Below are 23,249 nucleotides of genomic sequence, written 5' to 3' on the forward strand. Positions count from 1 at the left end.
CTCCTAAAGTTGTTGGGCATACCTGCTAAAAGCTGGCTAGTTGTAAGTATAGGTAGCTGGGGATTGCAAGGGCAAGATTTTATAATCTTGCCCTTGCAGTTGGGTGGGTGTCATTAGCCTAATGCAAAGATAAGCTAGTAAATATGTGTTTTTATTTTGTAAATAACAATATTTTATATATATGTATGTACCTTTTTTTGTCTGTGGAACTGGGGATTAAATCCTGGGCTTTGCACTCTACCATTTGAGCCATACCTCCAGTCTGTTTTGCTCTGGTTATTTTTGGAGATGGAGACTCAAGGACTGTTTGCCCAGGCTGGCCTCAAACTGCAATCCTCCTGAACTCATCTTCTCAAGTAGCTAGGATTGCAGTCATTAGCCACTCGCACTCAGCTGTATCTTTTTTTTTTTTTTTTTTTGGCAGTACTAGAATTTGAACTCTGGGTCTCATGCTTTAGAGGCAGGCACTCTACCACTTGAGCCATACTCTTAGCTCTTTTTGCTTTAGTTGTTTTTAGAATAGGGTCTGAAGATTTTGCCAGGCCCAGTTTAGACTGTGATCCTCCAATTTAAGCCTCCTGGGTAGCTGACCTTGAACCAGGATCCTCCTAGTCTCCTGAACAGCTAAGATTACAGGTGTGATATTAATGCTTATACTGTCTCTACAACAAAATTAGAGATAAGGGGAAAATAGTTTCTGCTGGGTATTGGGGGGGGGGAGCGGGAGGGGAGGGAGGGGGTGGTAAGGGAGGGGGTGGGGGCAGGGGGGAGAAATGAACCAAGCCTTGTATGCACATATGAATAATAAAAGAAAAAAAAAAAAGAGAAAAAAAAAAAAAAAGATTACAGGTGTGAACCACTATACCTGGTCTTTTTTTCTTTTTATTTTTTTTTTGCGATGGAGTCTGTGTACCCCAGACTGGATTGGAATTCACAATCTTTCTGCCTCAAACTCTCAAGTGCTGAATTACAGGCACCTGCCACCATGCCTAGCTTATTTTTGTTTTTGAGACATGGTCTTGCTATGTTGCCCAGACTGGTCTTGAACTCCTAGGCTCAGATGATCCTCCTACTTAGATTTCTGAGTAACTTGGACTGCAGGTGTGTACCACCACATCCAGCTAGTATTTTAAATTGGTATGATATTGTCTAAATGTTTTGGGTAGAGGGGTATCTTGGGAGCCTACAAGAGAGATACTTAATCAGTCTGGGTATTTAGGGACTATTCCAGAAGGATAGTTCTAAGGTTAATGTTGAAAATAAGTACCTGTTGACCAGGTAAAGAAAAGAGCAGGAAAAACATTGTGAACAACGTGAGTATAAAACAAAATATATTTCATGAAGTAGCTTGCATGTATAATAAAGTTGCTTCTAGAGCATAAATCCATGGCAGTACATGAAGCTAGAGAGAGAGGTAGGACTGAATAGAGAAGTCTTAATGCTATCAGCTAAGGAGTTTGGGTTTAGGTAAAGGGAAGCTGGGTGTTTTCTAACTGAAGACTGACATAGGAAAATTCCATTTGCATAAAAACAACTATACTTAGTAGGGAATAATTTTGATGGTGGCCATGCCTGAAAACAGACCAATTGCTGTTGTCTAAGGGAGGGGTGATAAGAGTAAGGATGTGATAAGAAAAGGATCTAGCTGGAAGACTATGTAGGAGGTAGATTTGGCATTACTAATTAATGTATCAGATGATATAAATGAAAGAGTTGTTTAAGATGAAACCAAGTCTTGGATGACAAGGCAGATAGTGGTACCATTAGGGAATGAGCAGGTTGGGGAGGAAGATCATTTGTTTTGGACACATTGAGTTTACAATGCCATGGAACACATCAACAATAGTGCCAGTTAGGCAGGGAGTCTGTGCTCTTAACTTCTTGTCAGATCTGTGGCTGGTTGGCCTCTTCTCTCTTTGCTCCTCCTTAGTCTCTAGCATTCTTGTTCTAGCTACTCCTTTGTATGTTTTAAACTTAAGTCTCATCTAGTTTCTTCTTTCATAGGTATCCTGTACATGCATCAGGAGTACTTATACAAAGATTTGACCTGGTTTAGCTTCACCATAAAAACTGCTGCTAGGTTTTTTCGGGAAACAGGGAGAATGGGGTGGTCGGGCTGTTTTTGCCCAGGCTGGTCTTGAGCTGTCTTGAGGTTTTGTTTTTTGGATTTTTTGTTTTGTTTTGTTTTTGTTTTGGCTTTACTGGGGTTTGAACTCAGGGGCCTCATACTTGAGAGGCAGGCTCTCTACCATGTAAGCCCCTCCACCAGCAGCCTTGAATTTGGGCTCAAACAATTCTGCTGCCTTAAGCCTCCTGCATAGCAGGGATTACTAGCACAAGCCACTGTACCAGGCATTGACAGTATTTTAATTGATTTTCCTAGGCCATACAGTACTTGAAGTCAGAGATTATCTCTTATTCATAGTTACATTTATTTTTAAATAATAAAATAAATGTAAATGGAATAGTACTGGCAAATGAATGAGTGAATGAAGGATTGAACCATTTAATAATAGACTATCAAGGATACTATTTTTCTAAGACTGATCTTTTCCATAAAACATTCTCTGTGTTGAGTCTTGGGGGGGGGGGTGAAAAAGAGTTTAGCTTAAAAAAGAGATGGAGGAGAGTACTTCAGGCAGAGGCAGCAACATAAACAAAGGCAGAATGGTCTGATGCTAGATAAGTTATTAATGAGTATATTTAATAGGGTTTGTGAAATGTTCTGGGAATTGTGTTTTATTTAAAAGTTTTTGTGGATATAAAGGCTTAGATGTATAAAATATGTCCATGCTGACAGAAAGCTTTGTTTTAGTCTGGCTCTTTTTGTCCATAACCTAAAATAAGGCCTCTTTGAAGCCTTCAGTGAATCCTGGGTAGAATTTTTTTTTTTTTTTTGTGGTACCGGGACTTGAAATCAGGGCCTACACTTTGAGCCACTCCACCATCCCTTTTTTTTTTTTTTTCTCTATACTAGGTATTTTCAAGATAGGTCTTGCAAACTATTTGCCCGGCCTAGCTTCAAACCACAGTCCTCCTGATCTCTGCCTCCTGAGTAACTAGGATTACAGGCATGAGTCACCAGTACCTGGCTTTGGTGTTTTTTTTCAGGCAGGATTTCACTTTGTAGCTGAGACTGGCCTTGAATTTGCAATTCTCCTGCCTCAACCTCCTGAGTGCTAAAATTACAGATGTGTGCTACCGTACCCAGCCTGGGCACAATTTACCGTTTCTTAATCTGTTTGTGTAGCATGTTATACTTATCTCTAAAATTACATTATGCATTCTTTTATTGGGGGGGGGGTGGTACTGGAGTTTGAACTCAGGGCTTCATGCTTGCTGGGAAGACATTCTTCAGCCATGCCTCCATCCACGAAACTTTGAAGTTTCATTTGACAGGTAGCCCTGACTGCCTTTAATAATTCCCAGGGTCTAGCATATAGTAGGCTTTAATTAAATATTTGATGGGTAATTGAACAAATGAATGTTTGTAATTCGCCACATTAAACAGAAACTGGGTTCACTTTGTGTATCCCTTTTGTCTTGTAGCTATTTGTAGTGGATGTCCAGACAAGCCGGATCACCAAGATCCCCATTCTGAAAGACCGGGAACCTGGAGGTGTGACCCAGCAGGGCTGTGGTATCCATGCAATTGAACTGAATCCCTCTAGAACATTGCTAGCCACTGGAGGGGACAACCCTAACAGTCTTGCCATCTATCGACTGCCTACACTAGATCCTGTGTGTGTGGGTGATGTAAGTTTTCCCAATTGTAGCTTTTAAATATGGTCCAGTAGATAAACATAGACCCTCTCCCCTCCTGGGAAGGGTGTTTTTCTCTAGATCTCTCCTGAATCTAGGGACATGAGTGTGAAATGTGAGATAGAGATAACAGAACTGGAACTGGATTCCTATAGGTCATATTTTTAAAATTTAATTAATTAATTAGGTGATGCTGGGGTTTGAGCTCCCAACAGGCAGTCAGCCACTCTGCCAAGTCATTTTTTTTTTTTGTAGCACTGGGGTCTGAACTCAGGACTTCATGCTTGCTAAGCAGGTATTCTTACCACTTGAACCACTTAGCCAGCTAAAAATTTTTTCTTTTTTTTTTTTTTTTTGGTGGTATTGGGGTTTGAACTCAAGGCCTCATGCTTGCTTGGCAGATGCTCTATCACTTGAACCATTCCTCCAGCCAAAGGCATGTGTTTGATAAAGGGATAAGCCCCATACATCTAGGGACAATAGCAGTGGATTGCTTTTGAATCCACAGAATCCACCTGTCTCCCAGTTCCCAGTCAGAGAGCAAGTTTATTAAACAATTCTTTCACCAAATATTATGGCCAGGGTTGTTTTTGGCCTTGAGGGTACAGTAGTGAATGAACCAGATAAAGCCCTTGCTTTCTTATTTGTTTAGTTTTGATTTTTGAGATAAGGTCTGAATATATAGCTCAGGCTGGCCTTGAACTCATGATCCTTCTACCTTAGCCTTCCTAGTGCTGGATGGAATTAGAGGCATGCACCATGACACTGGACTTGCCATTGCCTTTTTAAAGCCTGCATTATAGTGCAGGGTGGCATGTAAGCCAATATATAAACCATATAAAACAATAACTGTTTATCAGTAATATGTCAGAATGTGATAATGTGTCATGAAGAAGAGTAATGGTGGGCTAAAAAGATAAGAGAGTAAGGGAGAAGATGCTATTTCAGAGGATAGTCAGAGAAAACCCCATTGAAAAGATGATGTTTGAGCAGGAAAACTTAAAAGAAATGTGGCTGCAAGCCATGAGGATGTTCCAGACAGCATATAGGAGTCTCAGATAAGACACTAGAAGTATAAAGCCAGAGCTATGCATCTTGTGGAAATACTTATTAGCCATAATAGTCCAATTTCTTCCAGCTTTGATCTTCAACAAAGATTGTGGGATCATTGTACCCAATGGGTTGAGATTATCAAATACCACAGTTGGAGGGTGTTTTTTGGTTTTTTGTTTTTTTTTGGTAGGACTGGGGTTTGAACTCAGGGCGTCATGCTTACTAGGCAGGTACTCTACTGCTTGAGCCATTCCACCAGCCCCAGTTTTCTTTTTCTTGAGACAAGGTCTCACTCTATAGCCTAGGGTGGCCTCAAACTCAGTCCTCCTGCCCTTGGTCCCTAAATGCTGGGATTATAGGTATATGCCACTATGCCCAGATCACAGTTGTGATTTTACAAAGATACTCTTAGTCAGACCTGAATGCTCTTCAGGAGAGTTCATTATAGCCCTTATTTCATTAATCTCTTTTCCTCCCTGTGCCTGTCACTCTCTCCTCTCTAAGGATGGACACAAGGATTGGATCTTTTCCATTGCATGGATCAACGATACTATGGCAGTGTCTGGTAAAGTTGCTCTCTCTCTTTTTTTTTTTTTTTTTCTTTTTTGTGGTGGGATTGGGGTTTGAACTCAGGACTTTATGCTTGCAGAGCAGATGCTTTATCACTAGAGCCACACCTCTAGTCCATTTTGCTGTGGTTATTTTGGAGATGAGATCTGGTGAGCTGTTTGCCTGGGCTGGTCTTGAACAGTGATCCTCCCAATCTCAGCCTCTCAACTAGCTAGGATTACAAGTATGAGCCAGCAGTGCCCAGATAAAGTTCCTCTTTTTTTAGAGAAGGTGGAGAAAGGGTACACAACAACCCTCTGCTGTCTTTTTGTTATTTTTCTGTTTATCTTAAAGAATTCCAGAATAAAATATTTTTAAAAGAAAATAAAGTTGCTCTTTTAAAAGAGCCTTTTGCTGTGGCAGGAGGGAAGGGTAGAGGTTGAAAAGAGATGATAGTAAAGTGATAGGAAACAGCTCAGTAAACAGAAACAGCGCTGGCTAGGGTCATAAGATCTCATTTCCATAAACAAGTTATCTTGTATCTTAAATTCCTAATCTGTGAAGTGGAGGTACTGGCATGTTCATTTATTATTCATATTTTGCCTCTTTCTAAAAACCATGGGTGGTAGCATGTTAGATACAGTTTTGTAGAGCTTCATTGAGGTAATGGTTTTGAAATTGTTTTGGAAACGTTGATTTGCTCTTCAAGGTACTAGAAACAATTACCATTTCTTTTACAATTTTGTAGCGTAATCCTAGCTACTTGGGAGGCAGCGATCAGGATAATTGCTGTCAAGCCAGCCTGGGCAGAGAGACCATATCTCAAAAATACCCAACACAAAAGAGGGCTGGAGGAATGGTTCAGGTAGTAAAGAGCCTACCTGGCAAGTGTGAGGTCCTGAGTTCAGACCCCAGGACCATCGCCATATCTATCTGTGTATGTATATAAAAAGTTGTAAGGGGCTGAGGAAGTAGCTCAGTGGTACAGTGCTTGCCTAACATGCATGAAGCTCTGAATACTGTCTACAGCACTAAATACATTAAGTAAGTAAGCAAATAAATCAATAAACAAAACTTTTTTTTAATTTGGGCATAGTGGTGCATGTCTGTAATCTCAGCATTCAGGAGGCTGAGGAAGGAGGATACAAGGTTGTGGCCAGCCTTGACTACACAGGGAGACTTATGTCTCCAAGGGGGGAAAAATGTAGAGAAATTAACCTTGAGAATCACAAATGCTTGCTGTGTACCCATAAATACAGTCCCCTTTATTTCAGATTACAGAGAGAAATCATCATTATAGTCATTAAACTAAGTACATATGTTGTCTTATATAATCCTCAGAATACCAAAAGGTTTGCATTATTAGCCTCATTTCATAGATGATAGATAACATTCAGATTTTAAGAGGTTAAAATTGCCAGTGGTCACACAACATTCTGAGAGATGGAGCCATGATCTTAATTCAAGTCTGTCTGATTTCAGAGCCTGTGCTTAGAACTGCTGATTACAAAGCTACAAAGCTAAGGGAACATAAATAAATATTTCTTCTTTTGAAAATAAATCTAATAACGAGACATGTTCAACTGGGTGTGATAATACACAATTGTAATGACAGCAGGCTGAGGCAGGAGGATCTTGAGATAACTCACTGTGAACATATTAAAATATATCCTTTTTTTGGCACATTTTTTTTTTGCATAAGGATCAAATAGAGGAATGGATATATGGACAAATACATGATAAGGCAAGTATAATATAAGTGTACATATATACATAACTATAGTAAAACTCAGCATTTCAATATGCTTGATTTTATTTATTTACTTGTCGGGGTGGTGCTGCAAATTGAACCCAGGGCCTTACACATACTATTCAAGGGCTCTACCACTGAGCTATGCTCTCAGCCCTCAATTTTTCTTTCTTTTTTTATTTTTTATTTATTTATTTTTTTTATTTTACTATGCTGGAGATTAAACCCAGAGCCTGTGCATGGTAGGCAGGTACTCTACCACTGTGCTACATCCCTAGTCCTTTTGTTATTTTATTTTGAGACAGGGTCTTGCTAAGTTGCCAGCTGGCCTTAAACTTGTGATCCTCTTGCCTCAGTCTCATGATTAGCAAGAATTACAGGCGTGTACCACCATGCCTGGCTCAAAATTTTTCCATAATACAACTTTGAGCCAAGAGTCTTATCTTGAAAATATCAAACACAAAAAAGGGCTGGTGGAGTGACTCAAGGTGTAGGCCCTGAGTTCAAGCCCCAGTACTGCAAAAAATAAATAAATAAAAAGTAAAACTTTGAGGAGGAAAGATGACATCATATACAAAATAATCTAGCTGATGGAGTGGTTCAAGTGGTAGAGCACCTTCCCAGTGAGTACAAGACCCTGAGTTCAAACAACACCAGTACCACAAAATAAAGCATTAAAAATAATAATAGCCGAATGCCAGTGGCTTATACCTGTAATCTTAGCTACTCTAGAGACAAAAATAATGAGGATCACAGTTCAAAGCCAGCCCTGGGAAAATAATTCGTGAGACTCTTATCTCGAAAAACCCCATCACAATAAAGGGCTGGTGGAGTCACTCAAGCAGTAAGAGGTCTTGCCTAGCAAATATGAGACCCTGAATTCAAACTCCAGTGCCACCAAAAAAAATTTTTTTAATAAATTAATGATGATAATCTTCTATTGTTGCAGGTAATACACTTGCCTGGCACACACAAAGCCCTGGGTTTAATCTCCAACACTAGAAAGTAACAATAATCTTTAATTTTTTTGTAATACTAGGGTTTGAATTCAGGGCCTAACACTTGCAAGGAAAGTACTCTACCACTTCAGCCACTCTGCCATCCCTGTTGTGTGTTGGGTAGTTTCGAGATAGGGTCTTGCAAACTATTTAGGCTGGCTTCAAATTGTGATCCTCCTGATCTCTGCTTCCTGAATAGCTAGGATTACAGGCATGAGCCAGCCATCGGTTGGCCAGCTATTTATTTAACTTTTGATACAGGGTTTCACTATGCATCCCATGCTGGCCTCATACTATGTAGCCCAGGCTGATCTCAAACTTGTGGTCTTCTTGCGTCAGCCTCCCAAGTAATAATAAGACTCTAAACATAGTTATCTGATTATTTCACCCTTATGCTTAAATCTTTTGAGTAACTTTGTAGTATCTGTATGATGAACTGTAAATTTTGTAGTAGAGCATACAAGGCCTCTGCTCACCTGTCTAGCTTTCTCTCTTATAGCTTCCACTCCTGTACTACATAATCCTCCTCTCTTTGGCCTTTTCTAGATTTCCACACATGATGAACCTTCTGTTTTGAATCCCTTTCTATAAACCTTATGTAAACAAATTAGATGCTGTCTCTCCCATCTCAGGTAGTTTTTACTTTAATTCATTCAAGGATTTGCAGTGTGGGAAAGGCATCTTCTGATCTCAAAGGAAAGTTGTCAAATAATTTTACCAGGAAAGCAATTTTAATACTTTTTTTTGTGATTCTTGATTTTTTTTTTTTTTTTTGGTGGGATTGAGGTTTGAACTCTGGGCTTCATGCTTGCAAAGCAGGCGCTCTACTGTTTGAGCCACACCTCCAGTCCACTTTGCTCTGCTTATTTTGGAGATGGGGTCTTGAGAACTACTTGCCCAGGCTGGCCTCAAACATTCATCCTCCTGATCTTAGCCTCCCAAGTAACTAAATAGGCATGAGCCATCATGCCCCAGTTTTTTGTTTGTTTGGTTTGGTTTTGGGAGTACTGGAGTTTGAATTTAGGGCCTCACGGTTAACTAGGCAGGTGCTCTGCTACTTGAGCCATACTTCCAATCCTTTTTTTGGTATTTGGAAACAGGGTCTCCAATTGTAGCCCAGAGTGGCCTTGAATTCACAGTCCTCCTGCTTTAGCCTCCCCAATGCTGGGATTACAGATGTGCGTCCCAATGCCCAGCAATATTCTGTTTTATAGTTATGACTTAACGCTGTTGTTATGCATAAAGATTCTTCTAAATAAACATCTTTATATATCAGTCTTATGGTAGTGGACTTGTTCTTAGGTGAGAATATAAACATTGAGGGTTTTGCTTCAGATTGTCCAGTTGTACTCTAGAAAGATGATACCATGTTTAGCTTGTCACAAGCAATGTATTCAGGGCTCAATTCGAAGAAAAGTATTTTTGTTTTTACTAGCATAAATTAATTATAATTATATACATATATATAATGTTCTTTGATCAAATTCACCCCGTATATACTTGTTTTTTTAAAAGTGCTTCATTATTGGTTGCTAAGGAATATGATGTTTCTCTGTGTGTGTGTGTGTGGTGCTTGGAATTGAACTTAGGACAATCTGTATGTTAACCAGGTGATCTACCACTGAGCTACACCCCCAGTCCAATAACAGTCTGTCTTAATAAGGGAATCATAGTTACTGTGAGTTCATGGAAAACTTTAAGGAGGCCCATGACCTCTCTGAAATTGAATGTAAAATTTATTTAGAATTTCTAGAAAAGTCTAAACTGGGATGCTGGTGGACACCTATAATCCCAGCACTTGGGAGGCTGAAACAGATTTGTGAGTTCCTTGCCAAGCTGGGCTACGTAGTGAGAACGTACCTCAGAAGAAAAGAGAGAAGAGAGAGATGTTTGACATTTCTAAGTCTCTAAGAGGAATCCAAGGCTTAAAAATAGCTAAAAACCTTTGATCTAATGCACAGGTTTCCAAACCATACTGCCCATTGGAAGTCAGGTATTGTACATGCCAAGTGGCCTAAGCATTTAACTTGGAAAATTACCTGGATTATCAAACTGTGTGTCAAAATTCTCTTTAAAAGTCCCACTAACCGTGCTAAGCTTTTAAAGGCTATATTTTAACTCTTTTGTCTTAGTCGAATTGTCATCTTAGTGTAACTATATAGCTCTGTGTTTGAAGTGAGCCACCTGGCCAACCTTCAGTATATGAGGATGGTGCTGTGAACTAAGAAAAGCCCATCTTGATGTCTTCTGTGGGATTGTCCCATAGAGGGTTGATGTCTGTGTTCTCTCTTCCCTGCAGGCTCTCGAGATGGTTCTATGGGACTCTGGGAGGTGACAGATGATGTGTTGACCAAAAGTGATGCAAGGCATAATGTGTCAAGAGTCCCTGTGTATGCTCACATCACTCACAAGGCCTTAAAGGACATCCCCAAGGAGGACACAAACCCTGACAACTGCAAGGTCCGGGCTCTAGCCTTCAACAACAAGAACAAGGTATGAACACACTGAAGCCTGTTCTCTTGGCTTCTGTTTTGAGGTTCATTCCCATTTCTACTTCCCTATGGTGCGCTTGCTGCATAGCTTGGTTCTGAACCCATAGAGCACCATTTAAAGACCTAAGGAATGCTGGCGAGAAATTGTAACACTGAGGCTGTGAAATTTACCCTTGGATTGATCTCTGTAGTGTTTCTCTTGGGTGGAAATATTTGTGGGTCACCCTCACAGTTTCCGAGGGCCACTCTGACTTGACTATTCCTCATTGAACCTGCCTTTGCAGGTGTGATTTTCATACTTGCCTTTAAAAGTAAGTATTAAGTTCCTTCTCATTCTTCACTGCCTTCTTTCCTTTCCCACTGCTACCAAATCTTACATAATCATTGCATCAAGTCTCCTGATGCTGAAGTTTTAAGTAGAGTACAAGAAAGTAGACCCAGAGCCAGAAAAAAACAAAGGCTTCTGTAGAATCTGAACAAGGCCACAGTCTGGAGGTTTGTTCCTTTAGCCTCCTACTGCCATCCACATTTCTTGTCTAGAAGTAGATGTTTGTCTCCACTTACAGCTCTCACACTGAGACTTAGGAAAACTGCCCTTCACTTGTGTGCTTTAACAATCCAGTAGTATATCAGGGGAATGATGGCATATTAAGGACTTTTTGAACCATGGGTTTCTGTTTTTGCTACAGTCTGGACTTGCTACTTTCAGTTTAATATGCTGTTCAGCTATAGTCCATAGGGTGAGGTGGGGCTGATAATTACTGGTGCCTTTCTTGGGGTCATGATGGGATAGGAAGAGAGAGTAAAAGGACTCCCTCCTTCAGGGTCTTCCCCTGTTTATTGTGATACCTTAGTTACTATAGATTGAACTAAAACCTGTTTTTTATTTTGTAGGAACTGGGAGCAGTATCTCTGGATGGCTACTTTCATCTCTGGAAGGCTGAAAATACACTGTCTAAGGTATGGTGAACATGACTTAGTATTTTACCTGATAATTCACCATCTGGTTAAAATGGTGAGTTTCTCCTCAAGTTTTGCCATTGTTCTGTAAAGGTCTGGGCATGTTATTTTGTGTAGTGTATGAAATTCTGCATCTGGTCTGCTTCTCTTGACGGAAAGTCTTTTAAAGAGATCTGAAGAGGTGATGCTTTTCAGATTGCAGGGGCTTCCTCAGAAGCTCCTTTAACAGTCCTCCAGTGCACAGAGTATTTAAGCATTTGTTTATAGATTATTCACTACTTGGCATGTTGTAGAGACAGGAGAAATCAAAGTTAGGAACTACTAGCAACAGTCAAAAGGTACCATCTCTGAAATAATCATGTAAGATAATTAGAAAATGTTTTTTGCTGGGTGCCTATGGCTCATACCTGTAATAGCTACTCAGGAAGCAGATCAGGAGGATTATGTTTCCAAGCCAACCCAGGAAAATAGATCAGGACACCCTCAACTTGAAAAATACCCAACCCAAAAAAAGGACTGGAGGCATGGCTCAAATGGTAGAGCCACCTGCAAGCATGAGGCCCTGAGTTCAAACCCCAGTATGCCAAAAATAAATAAATAAATAAATAAATAAATAAATAAATTTTTTTGGGTTGGCTTGGGGTTTTTTTTTTTTTTTTTTCTTTTTTCTGAGACAAGGTCTTGCAGTGTAACCCAAGCTGGTCTTGAACTTGAAATTCTCCTGCCTCAGCCTCCCAAGCAGTGGGATTTCAGGTGTTATAACACCACACCTAGGGAGAGAAGGGACTTAATTTACAGTATTTACAAACAACATATTTAGAGTTAAACCTACATGTGTGTCTTGAACTCCAGGGGGAGTTAGCAATGACCTGAACCTGGGTCAATATCCCTATGTTGGAATTGGGATATGACCCAAGGCAGACTTAGAATAGAGGCAATGAAACCATGGCAGTGTCCCTCAAAGACCATAAAGACACTCAAGTTAGTGCAACAACATTTATTCACACTTTAGTATACACTTACGAGGTCCAAGAGGGAATCACAGCACACTGTCAGTCGCCTCACAGGCACCATGGCAGGCAAGGCTTGTGCTCCACAGATGGAGCCCCACCAAGCAATCAGTTTGTTCATGCTGAGACTGTTGTCAGGCAGAGCCAGCACTCCATAGAGGAGCCCCACCAGCTGTCAGCAGTCAGCTCGTTTGGACTGAGTGTGCTGGGAGCTCAGTCCACTTGGGAGGGAGAACTATCACACACTGCAAGGCCTCTCTTATCGGGAGAGAGAGTCCCTCTGGCAAGGAGAGGCGCATGCAGGGAGAAAGTTTCTAAATGCTAGCATATGTTGCTCGTGAGCGTCAGAGGATGTTGGAGAGCACACTCTGCTGTGCCCTCAGCACATGTCCTTTTTATGTGATTTTCTCCTCCAGGGTGTTCCCCTCTGATGTCACTTAGTCCTCTGCTGATTGGTTACACCCAAAAGTGGAGACCCCAGCGTGCTGCTGTAGCACATCTTAGCGTAAGTGTAGCCATACTGGACACTATGTTGTTTACATGCCTTATCAGTCTTGTCCATATAGACGGTGTCCTGGTGTTGGCAACAGCTGTTTATCTATAGTCCAGAGTCTGGTAGCTCACTGATTCTGAATTGCACTATACCCAAAGTTCAGACAAACTTTGCAGCTTGTTAAGTGAGGCTTTATGTTCTCTACAATGTGGCTTATTTATCCATGTTTTGTCCAAAAACGTCCTTGCTGCTTGTTACTCTACTGATAGATTTTTTCTTAAGTGGAGGGAAGGCCTAGGAATTATTGATTCCTTTATGTCACAGCAACTTTGAGCTCCACTGACCATACATGGTGTCTTACATGCAGTAGGCACTGACTATAGATTTGCTAAGTCACATGCATCTGGAGTAAGGCTGATTCAGGTTATTTGGTATGGACCCAGTCCTGTGAGTATTCTTTTTATAGTGTGCAATTTCCATTCAGCTGAGGAGTTGGGCTCACGGTAGGCAGAGATCAGGAGGATCAAGGTTCGAAGCCAGCCTGGGCAAATAGTTCATGAGACCCTATCTTGAAAAAACCTTCACAAAAAAGGGCATGTGATGGAGTGACTCACGATGTAGGCCCTGAGTTCAAACCCCAGTACCACAAAGGAAGGAGGAAGAAGGGAAAGGGAGGGAGGGAGTGAGGGAAGGAAAAAAGGTAAAAGGAAGAATCTGTCAGTCCCTTTATCTGAAGAGCAGAGAGGAGGGTGGTGGCTCTTCTTGCACACAGAACAGGGTGGGACCTTAGTGCCTAGGTTATTCCTGGAAACAACCTGCAATTCTTGGCCTTTCTTACTATTCTGATTATTTAATTCCAGATTTATCTTTTTCCTAATCAGGGAATTCTTTTCTTTTTTCTTTTTTTGGGGTTTGTGTGTGACTGGGGTTTGAACTCAGGGATTTGTACTTTCAAAGCAAGCACTCTACAGCTTGACCCATACCTCCAAGTCCATTTTGCTCTGGTTATTCTGCTTTGTTTTCCTTTTTTTGTGGTACTGGGGTTTTGAACTCAAGGCCTTCCATTTGCTAAGCAAGTGCTCTACCACTTGAGCCAGAACCCTATCCCTGCTCCGGTTATTCTGGAGATGGAAGTTTCATGAAGTGTTTGCCTGGGCTGTCTGTCCTCAAACTATGATCCTCCTGATCTCAGCCTCCCAAGTAGATAGGATTAGAGGCAGGAGCCACTGGTGCCTGGCAGTTTCTTAACTGGGGTTTGTCTTTATCTCGAGTATGAGGGAAGCCAACAGAGTGGGAGTCCAAAAACAGTACTCCCCTTTTTTGTTTTTGTTAGTTTTCAAGATAGGGTCTCACTTTGTAATACAGTTTGACCTAGAACTCAAGATCCTCCTGCCACAGCCTCCAAGTACTAGGATTACAGTTGTGTACCATCATAACTTCCCTTTTTTATGCTCTCTAGTGATGCTTTGGCTACATCTCTCCTCTTTGCTTTCAGCTCCTGTCCACCAAATTGCCATATTGCCGTGAGAATGTGTGCCTGGCCTATGGCAGTGAGTGGTCGGTGTATGCAGTGGGCTCTCAAGCTCATGTCTCCTTCCTGGATCCACGGCAGCCGTCATACAATGTCAAATCTGTCTGCTCCAGGGAGCGAGGCAGTGGTAAGTGCCCGTGCTTATAGGCATACTGCGGATGCATTTCGATACCTAGTTTCTGTGTTGGCTTCCAAACACACACAGTGATCCGTCAAGTATTTGGTGACAAAAGAAAGGATCTTCAATACCTATGTGTGTAGCAGCAGAGTTTCAGACACCACAGACAAATGTTTGACCACAGAGACCTTTGGCATAAACCACTAGTGAAGGTATTAGAAGTTTCTGTTATTTGATAAAGGCCTACTTTCTATCCTGTGGTGATTTTTTTTTTTTGGTGGGACTGAGTTTGGCCTCAGAGCTTTCCTCTTGCAATGCAAGCACTCTGACCACTTGAGCCACACCCCCAGTTCCTGTGGTAAATTTTTGCTGGGGCTCTGCCTGAACTAAAATTCTGTTTACACTAAAAGAAATGGCATGATGGGGTAAGGAAGAGTTGACAAAGAATGAGGATACTTTGGGGGGGATGGAGAATATGTTTTTGTTTTGACTGTTAATGGTATCATGGAGAAATACAGATATAAATGAAAAAAATCTCAAATTGTATACTTAAAATATGTGCAGTGTAATTTGTGACAATTATACTTCAAATAAAACTGAAGAAAATAAGCTAAGTGCTGATAGCTCACTCCTGTAATCCCAGCTACTTTGAGAGGCTGAGATCAGGAGGATCACAGTCCAAGGCCAGCCTAGGCAAATAGTTCATGAGACCTCATCTCCAGAATAACCAGAGGAAAATGGACTAGAGGAGTGGCTTAACCCGAAAAATGCCTGTTTTGCAAATGCGAAGTCCTGAGTTCAAACCCCAGTACCACCAAAGACAACAGCAACAATAAATTCACTCTTTGGGATGCTTAAGTTCTGAGCTTTTTACCACTCTCGTAACACGCCTAATACCAGATAAAGACTTTTTGTAACGCTATCCTAGTAATAAAATACACAAATAATTCTGAGTTTCAGTATACATTAGAAACATACAATGGAGAAGAGCTTAGTTATGAAAGATGACTCCATAGTGACTCAAGGGGAGGCAAGAAGTTCCAGACACACTTGGGTTCTTTGGTCAAAAACATCTTGGGCATTCTCAGGAATCTGGCCTAGCAAAGGGTTCTTACTAGTGAACACAAGCTCCACTTACATTGGAATAGCTCTGTCTGATATTTGGGGATGAGTACCAACTCAGTGTTGGAGGAGCTCAGGCTAGTAGACTGTGAAGCACATATTTTTCCTCTTCATTGCCCTTTATTTTTCTCTCTCAGGGATCCGGTCAGTGAGCTTCTACGAACACATCATCACTGTGGGCACAGGGCAGGGCTCCCTGTTGTTCTATGATATCCGAGCTCAGAGATTTCTGGAAGAGAGACTCTCAGCTTGTTATGGGTCCAAGCCCAGATTAGCAGGGGAAAATCTGAAACTAACCACTGGCAAAGGCTGGCTGGTGAGTAATCCCCTGCCTGAAATGGCTGCTAGACAGTGATAGAAAAATTGTCTTCCTTCTACCTACCCACCTACCCTCCACCGACACACTATTTACCCACATTTTTTTCACTAGTAAGAGGCACTTCTTAGAGCAGAGAAAGGCTCTTTCCCTTGATTTTACTTTTGTGTCTACATACTGCCTAGGGGAATATAGAAGCCTAGTAAAATATACTGGTTGTCCTAGATTTACCCGTAAGTGGAACTAGAGCAAGTAAGATAAGGAAGCTTGTGCCATGGGTGCCAGTGATTATTACAGCTTTTGGTTCCAGCTGCCTTGTGAAAGCCTGTGCTTTGTGCAACAGTTCTTCAGCCTGCTCAGTTCCTCTCTAATGTTTAGTTGGAGAAGAGCCCAATTCTCATGAGGACCAGTGTTCTTACACTAAGTTACGGGTGTAGGACCCTCTCCTCTTAGGAGGCCAGAAAGCTTTCCTATCCCTTCTTTCCTGCCCCATGGCCTAGAAGTGCTAATAGTGTCTTTTTCTTCCCATAGAATCATGACGAAACCTGGAGGAATTACTTTTCGGATATTGATTTCTTCCCCAATGCTGTTTACACCCACTGCTACGACTCGTCAGGAACGAAACTCTTTGTGGCAGGAGGTCCCCTCCCTTCAGGGCTCCATGGAAACTATGCTGGGCTCTGGAGTTAATGACAACTAACTTTCTCCCAAAATGCAGATTTACACTAACTTCTACCCTCAGTTTCGTTTCTTCTTTTGATTTTTTCCAGTGTATAAGGTTTTCCTATTTTAGTGGGAACACCAGTTTGCCTGTGGTTTAAGCACTCGATAGGAAGAAGCTCTATATAGAAATCCAAAGGGTGTTTTGTTGTGATGGTAGTGGTTTTTTGTTTTTGTTTTCATTTTTTCTTCTTTTTGTAATCAGAATTTTACTGTCATTTTTTTTTCTGGTTCTCAACCAAACATTGTTACAAATCCCTACTTGTTTTTTTTTTTCAAGTGACACACACTCTCCCCTCTCTGGCTTCTTTAGGTTTAAATGACATAGTCATTCTCACCTTACTTCACTCTTGAGAGGTAGGGCTCCTTTATAATTATGTGGTAGCTGTCAGACTTTCTGTGAAAGTTTGGGAGCCTTGTGTGTGCGCGTGCGTGTAAATTTGTGTGCCTGTGTGTCACTGAAATTACCTGGAGTGAGGATTACTTGTAATTAAAATATTTATAAAAGAGACAACTTTATTCAGAGTCCAGCATTGGGACTAGCTTGTGTCTTGTTTTTTTTAAAGTCTAACAACATGATTGTAGGAAGTAAAAACAAAAAGAGAAACAAATCACCACTGAAAACACCTTTGAGTTAGATTGCAGGCTGCCTGGGGCTTTCCATGCCAGGACTCCGAAGTGATCCAGATCAACCTATCTTCCCACAAGTGTGTCCCCCAAGTGAGAACACTCACTGTATGTGTCCTGACCACTTCCCAATCTCCCATCTGCTTAGCCAGGAGCCACTTCTCTAAATATCTGGTATAGCTCTGGAGGCTGCAGAAGGCTTCACAGGACTTAGTAGCGAATCCCCTTCACAATATCCTTCTCCCTCCCCTCAAACAAGACTGGTCTGGCAGCTCAGGACTCTGGGGCTTGGTCTCTCAAGTCTGCTAAGGTTCCCATACATAGTTCCTTTGGCTTTGAGGAGAAACTTCTCGTTTGCCATTCTTCCAGTCTCCCCAGTGGGTTTTGCTGCTGTTTTCTAAATTGGGTTTAGTTTAGGGGGTGTGGGGATCAGCAGGGGGTTTATCTGTGTGTAATGAGTGCTTCATGTGTGGAATATTTGTTTTTTCAATGCAGTGGGGCTTAGGGTTGAAGCCATCTCTCCTACTCTTGGCTCAGCTCTGGGATGACGATAGGGTTGCCTGTAGCCAGCATCATTATGTATTTAACAGCATTGATGTAATTAGTGATTTTCCTGTTCCTTCCTTGAACTGTCTAGTTTAGTCTGAAGTTGTTAAACTTGCAGGTGACTATGATGTCCAGTTGTTCCCTGCTTTTTATGCATCATGTTGAAGAAAACAGCTGTCCCCATCCACAGTCTTCCTCTGAGCACATACAATCCTTCTCTGGCAACGTCCGCTTCTGGGGAAAGGAAGCCATATTACTCCTGTACCCCAATTTCTTTGTTGCTCTCCCAGTCATTCCCCTGTTCTCTAAGTGTAAAGAGAGTACCCGCATTTTGATGGTGGACGGCTGCTGGAGAGGGGAAATAGCAAGCCCACCCTAACTCGGTACACAGCATATACCACAGGTTCTGGCTTCTCATCTTTTAACCTAGAGAAATAGGTGCTATAAACAGGGAATTAAGCAAAATGCTGGATGCTATAAATCTTTTGTCTTAATTTTTTTTTCTATTAAACTACAGGCTGTAGGTTTCTTAGTTCTCACAGAACTTCTGTCATTTTAAACTGACTTGTATATTAAAAAAAAAATCTTAAGTAGGATGTTTTGTACTGTTGCCAGACCCTCTTCTGTAATGGGTAATGCATTTGATTGTTTGAGATTTTTGTTTTTAAAAATGTAGCACTTTTTGCCAAGGAAAAAATAAATATTATTCCAGTGCACGGTGCCTTGAGTGAGTATGTGTAGCCCAGAGGATGCAGGGAAAAGACCCTAAATGTTTGTGTTGAGATTGCTCAAGATTAAAGGCAGGGATACAAATACTAAGACCTATTTACTCCTGCTCCCCAGCTCTGGCCCAAGATCAGTTGCTCTAGGAATCCAGAGGATGGTTACGACTTCTAGGAGAAGTAGTGTAGTGCCTTAAAAAAAAAAAAAATCCGACTGAAGATGGGGAGAGGAGAAAAAGTACCATTCTCACTCAGTCCTTGCTCGGACTCAGGTCACCAACTCTTCTGTCATAACTAAGAGTTGCTTCAGTGGATGGTGCCCTGAGAGTAACTCTGAAAGGGACTGCACAGTGCCCTGGGATGTCTTTTTTTTTTTTTACAGTTGGAACTATATATCCTCACTGTTCTTTGTAAGGGGAGGACATGGTGATTCCCTTCCCAGACCCAGATTGGGGCTGTACCTGAACATAAAGTAAGTTGCTGAATCATAGTACCCTTCTCATGCTGCCGTCTCTGGAAGACCTACCAAGGCTGTCACTGAACCTAGCAGTGCCTACCCCTCTGCCACATGGCCCTTGTTCCTTTCCAGAGCAAGTTTGCTACAGCTGCTCTTTGCACCTGCCTTGGAGACTTGGTTTAGAATCTGACTCACACAATGACTTCTATAATCAAAGGGTATAAGACAGGGAATAGAACTAGCCTTTCCTAAAATGAGTTTAGAATATCAAATTATAAACAGCATTGGTGTTTGCACAAAGTTCTGCTGTTTTGGGAAATGTAGAATGAAACAAAAACATCACCTTCTTTTACTTTCAAATTTTTTTGTGTATTACTGTTAGACTAATGTTCCACAGAACATGCTCAGAGAGAGATGACTTAGGCGATGTGGGGTGGACTTGGCCTGGGCCTCTGGCCTCCATGGAATCTTGGCTGTGCTCCCGTTTTCCAGCCAGATTTTCTAGTCCTTTTTCCAGAAGGACTTTGTGGACTTTATGGTATCCCCTTTCTACCAGCAGCCCCTTCTCCCAGACTATGAAAGAACTTCCTTGTTCACAGGTCACATGTTACATGCCTCATTCCAAGTAGTCTTCTGGCTCCTCCCATCATCTTTTGAGTTCTTTTGCAGATGGCCTTGTAACTAAAAGGAATTCCAGCCCTCAAGCCTCGTTTATGCTCCTAGTCCCTTGGCACTTTGAGTTCTTGCTATATTGCCCAGACTGACTTCAAACTTCTGAGCTCATTAAGTCATCCTCTCACCTTAGACTTCCAGAATAGCTCAGTTCCCTGCTGCTTTTTTTCTCCTTTTTTTGTGGTCATGGGGATTGAGCCCAGGGCCTTACTCAAGCTAGGCAATCACTCTACCACTTGAGCTATGCCTCCAGGCCTCCCTGCTACTCTTAACAGGTTATTGATCTGGCCCCAGAATGATCCTAGTAGAGCTAAGACTACTCCTAGTCCAGACCTCTGATCCAGCTACCATTCAGACAGTTCCTAGTTGCAGGTACCTGGAAATAGCAAGTCAGGATGTCAAGGCCATGACAGCATTGAAGGTCAATCTCAGGAGTCAGCCTATGACTCAAAGGTTTTTATCCTCGTTTTCAGTTGAATTGTGTCTAGAAGACAATAATGAGGGGTAGAAATGAGGGATCACTCAATGTTATTGCTTTTTTTTTTTCCATGCTAATTCCTATCTCACTTTGTGCTAATGTGTGGAGATACATGGAGGGTTTTTTTGTTGTGTTTGGTGGGACTGGGGTTTGAACTCATATTTGCTGCTTGCAAAGCAGGAGCTCTACCAGTTGAGTCACACCTTCAGTTCATTTTGCTCTGGTTGTTTTGGAGATGGAGTCTCAAGAACTATTTGCCTGGGCTGGCCTCCAGCAGTGATCTTCCTGATCTCAGCCTCCCAAATAGCTAGGATTACAAGCATGAGCCACTGTGCCTGACACCTGGAGGCTTTGAGAAGGCAGAAACATGGGCTTCTGATTCTGGAACCACTGGTAAAGACAATAGAAATCTTGGATTTCAGTGGGTGTGCATTTCTGTAATCCCAGCACTTGGGAGGCCAGTCTGGGCTAAATAACAAGACCCTGTCAAAAAAAAAAAAAAAACTACTCAAGAGCAGAGATCAGGAGGATCACAGTTCAAAGCCAACCCAGGCAAATAGTTTGCCAAACCCTATCTTAAGCCCATCACAAAAAGGGGCAGCGGGGGGAGCTGGTAAATGGCTGAAGGTGTAGGCCATGAGTTCAAACCCTAGTACCGCAAAAGAAAAAAGAGACAGGAACACAGCTTAGGTTTCTTAGTTTACTCCTTTGGCCTCTGCCTCACCTGCTCCAAAAAGTACTGCAGAGAAATACATGTGAGAAATAGGAATACAACTACCAGAAATAAAGGTGTGGTCTGAGCTCAAGTTTGGGCTTTGAGCTCTTTTATGATTCATCTCACCAAGACAGGTTTGCACTGTCCTTCAGATTCCCTTTGGATTGGGTTTCACATTGGAACACTCCCCTTCATTAGTGTGTAATTGCTGAAGTAAGAATTTTTAAAGGATAATAATACTAATTAACTGAGTTTACAGTCACATGTTTACTGTGCTTCTTGTTAATGTACTTAGAGCTACAATTAACAACCCTAGTGCTATGGACAGGAAGAAAACAAATGATCAACTATTGTCTTAAAGAAAATAAACTTCCCTCATTTGTGGCTATATTTTTTTTTTTTCTTAACTAGTGACAGCCTGGACAGATTACTGGAAATAATGATGAGGCTTCTTTGTTCTCCAGGTGTGTACTTTGTATCTTAAGGGTCACCCAAAGGTTCATGTATTAGTCTTGGTCCGTAGCTGATGGGCTACTGGTAGGTGATGAAATCTTCTAAGAGGTGGGGCCTTATGGAAAGGAATTAGGTGATAGGTGGCATTACTTGAAAGGGCTATTAGGACCCTGGCCCCTTCCTCTCTCTCTCTCTCTCTCTCTCTCTTTGCTTCCTGGCTGCCATGAGCTGAGTAACTTTGCTCTGCTATATCCCCACCATGATCTGCTTTGCCATAGGCACAAAAACAGAGCCACCTGACCATGGGCTGAAACCTTTGACACTGTGAGCCAAAATAAGATACCAGAGTAGCAGAGTAGCAAGGATTATAGACATGAGCCACCACCAGCTTTTTTTTTTTTTTTTAAAGCATGGGAATGTTGTTTAATTGTACTGCATAGGCCTGGCGGAATGGCTCAAGTGGTAGAGCACCTGCTTAGCAAGTGTGAAGCCCTAAGGTCAAATCCCAGTACCACCCAAGGGGGGAAAAAAATCCTAAATATACTGAAGCTAATTCCTGAAAAAGGAAAAAGGATCCATCCCACCCCCAAGCACCAACTGTTCCAGGTAAGTGTGGAAGACAAGGGCTCAGTCCATTGCTCATGGCCATATGACTTTGAACGAGTCTTTTCACCTTGCCAGATGTCAGGTTTTTCATCTTACACAATGAATTCAGATTAGACATGAGATATGTTCCTGCATTCTTAATATTCACAACTGTTACACTGGTGGAGAGAAATCTAAGAAGATAAGCATTATGATAGGATTTGTAACTTTTATGTGAGTCTTATTTTCCTAATGACATTGGAAACTGTAGTGGGATGAATGGTATCTCCTTAAAATTTACATCCCTCCTGTCACCTTAGAATATGACCTTGGGACTAAAGATGTATCTCAGTGGGAGAGCATGGGCCTTAGCATTTGGGAGGCCCTGGGTTCAATTCCCCAGGACTGGAAAAAAAAAATGCAACCCTTATTTGGAAATAGGTTCTTTGCAGATGTAATTAAGGTAAAGATGGAGATGAAATCATGGTGATGCATGTCTGTAATCCCAGCATTGGAAAGACTGAGGCAGGAGGATTGTGAGTTTGAGTCTAGCCTCCATTGCACAGTGAGACCCTATCTTAAAAAATTTTAAAAAGTCCTTGTTCTCTCTAGAGACAGCCCGCTTTCAGTCTATTGAAAGTATATTCCTTTTCTAATAAACTTTATATCACTTTCACTACAAAAAAAAGATTAAATGTTATTTGAATGGGCCCTAAATCCAGTGAGTATCCTTATAATAGACAGAAAATGACACATAAAAGACAGTATGAAGGCAGACGTCACACCAAAAGCTTGAAAAAGCAAGGAAAGATTCTGCCCTGGAGCCTTGGGGAAGCATGGCCCTGCTGGCATCTTTTTCCCTTTTATTTGGGGTGCTAGGGATCAAATTCAAGGCCTTTTACGTACTACACAAGGATTCTACCACTGAGCCACCTCCCCATCCTGATTTGTTGTTAAAGATACAATGGTTACAAAACACCTTCTGAAGCAGAATCTCTTTTTGTAAAATAAGATTTTTTTCCATCAGTACTGGTGTTTGAACTCGGAGGCTTATATGCTTGCTAGCCAAGAGCTCTACCACTTGAGTCACATCCCCAGAACTTTTTGTAAAATTCATACA

At 41.5% G+C, this 23,249-nt stretch overlaps 1 protein-coding gene across 1 annotated transcript in view; it reads left to right on the forward strand.

Annotated features, from left to right (window-relative positions):
- Dcaf12 (DDB1 and CUL4 associated factor 12) overlaps nt 1-18,761 on the forward strand; it is a 37,483-nt gene extending 18,722 nt beyond the window's left edge. Inside the window, exons 3-9 of the mRNA XM_020163840.2 lie at nt 3,550-3,756; nt 5,320-5,380; nt 10,412-10,605; nt 11,499-11,564; nt 14,563-14,725; nt 15,976-16,154; nt 16,686-18,761. Coding sequence (XP_020019429.1) covers nt 3,550-3,756; nt 5,320-5,380; nt 10,412-10,605; nt 11,499-11,564; nt 14,563-14,725; nt 15,976-16,154; nt 16,686-16,844 — 1,029 coding nt within the window. The 3' untranslated portion in view covers nt 16,845-18,761. The remainder of the gene's footprint in view (nt 1-3,549; nt 3,757-5,319; nt 5,381-10,411; nt 10,606-11,498; nt 11,565-14,562; nt 14,726-15,975; nt 16,155-16,685) is intronic.
- The last annotated feature ends 4,488 nt before the right edge of the window (nt 18,762-23,249 follow it).

The sequence above is a fragment of the Castor canadensis genome, chromosome 13 (assembly GCF_047511655.1).
Source record: "Castor canadensis chromosome 13, mCasCan1.hap1v2, whole genome shotgun sequence".
Lineage (NCBI taxonomy): Eukaryota > Metazoa > Chordata > Mammalia > Rodentia > Castoridae > Castor > Castor canadensis.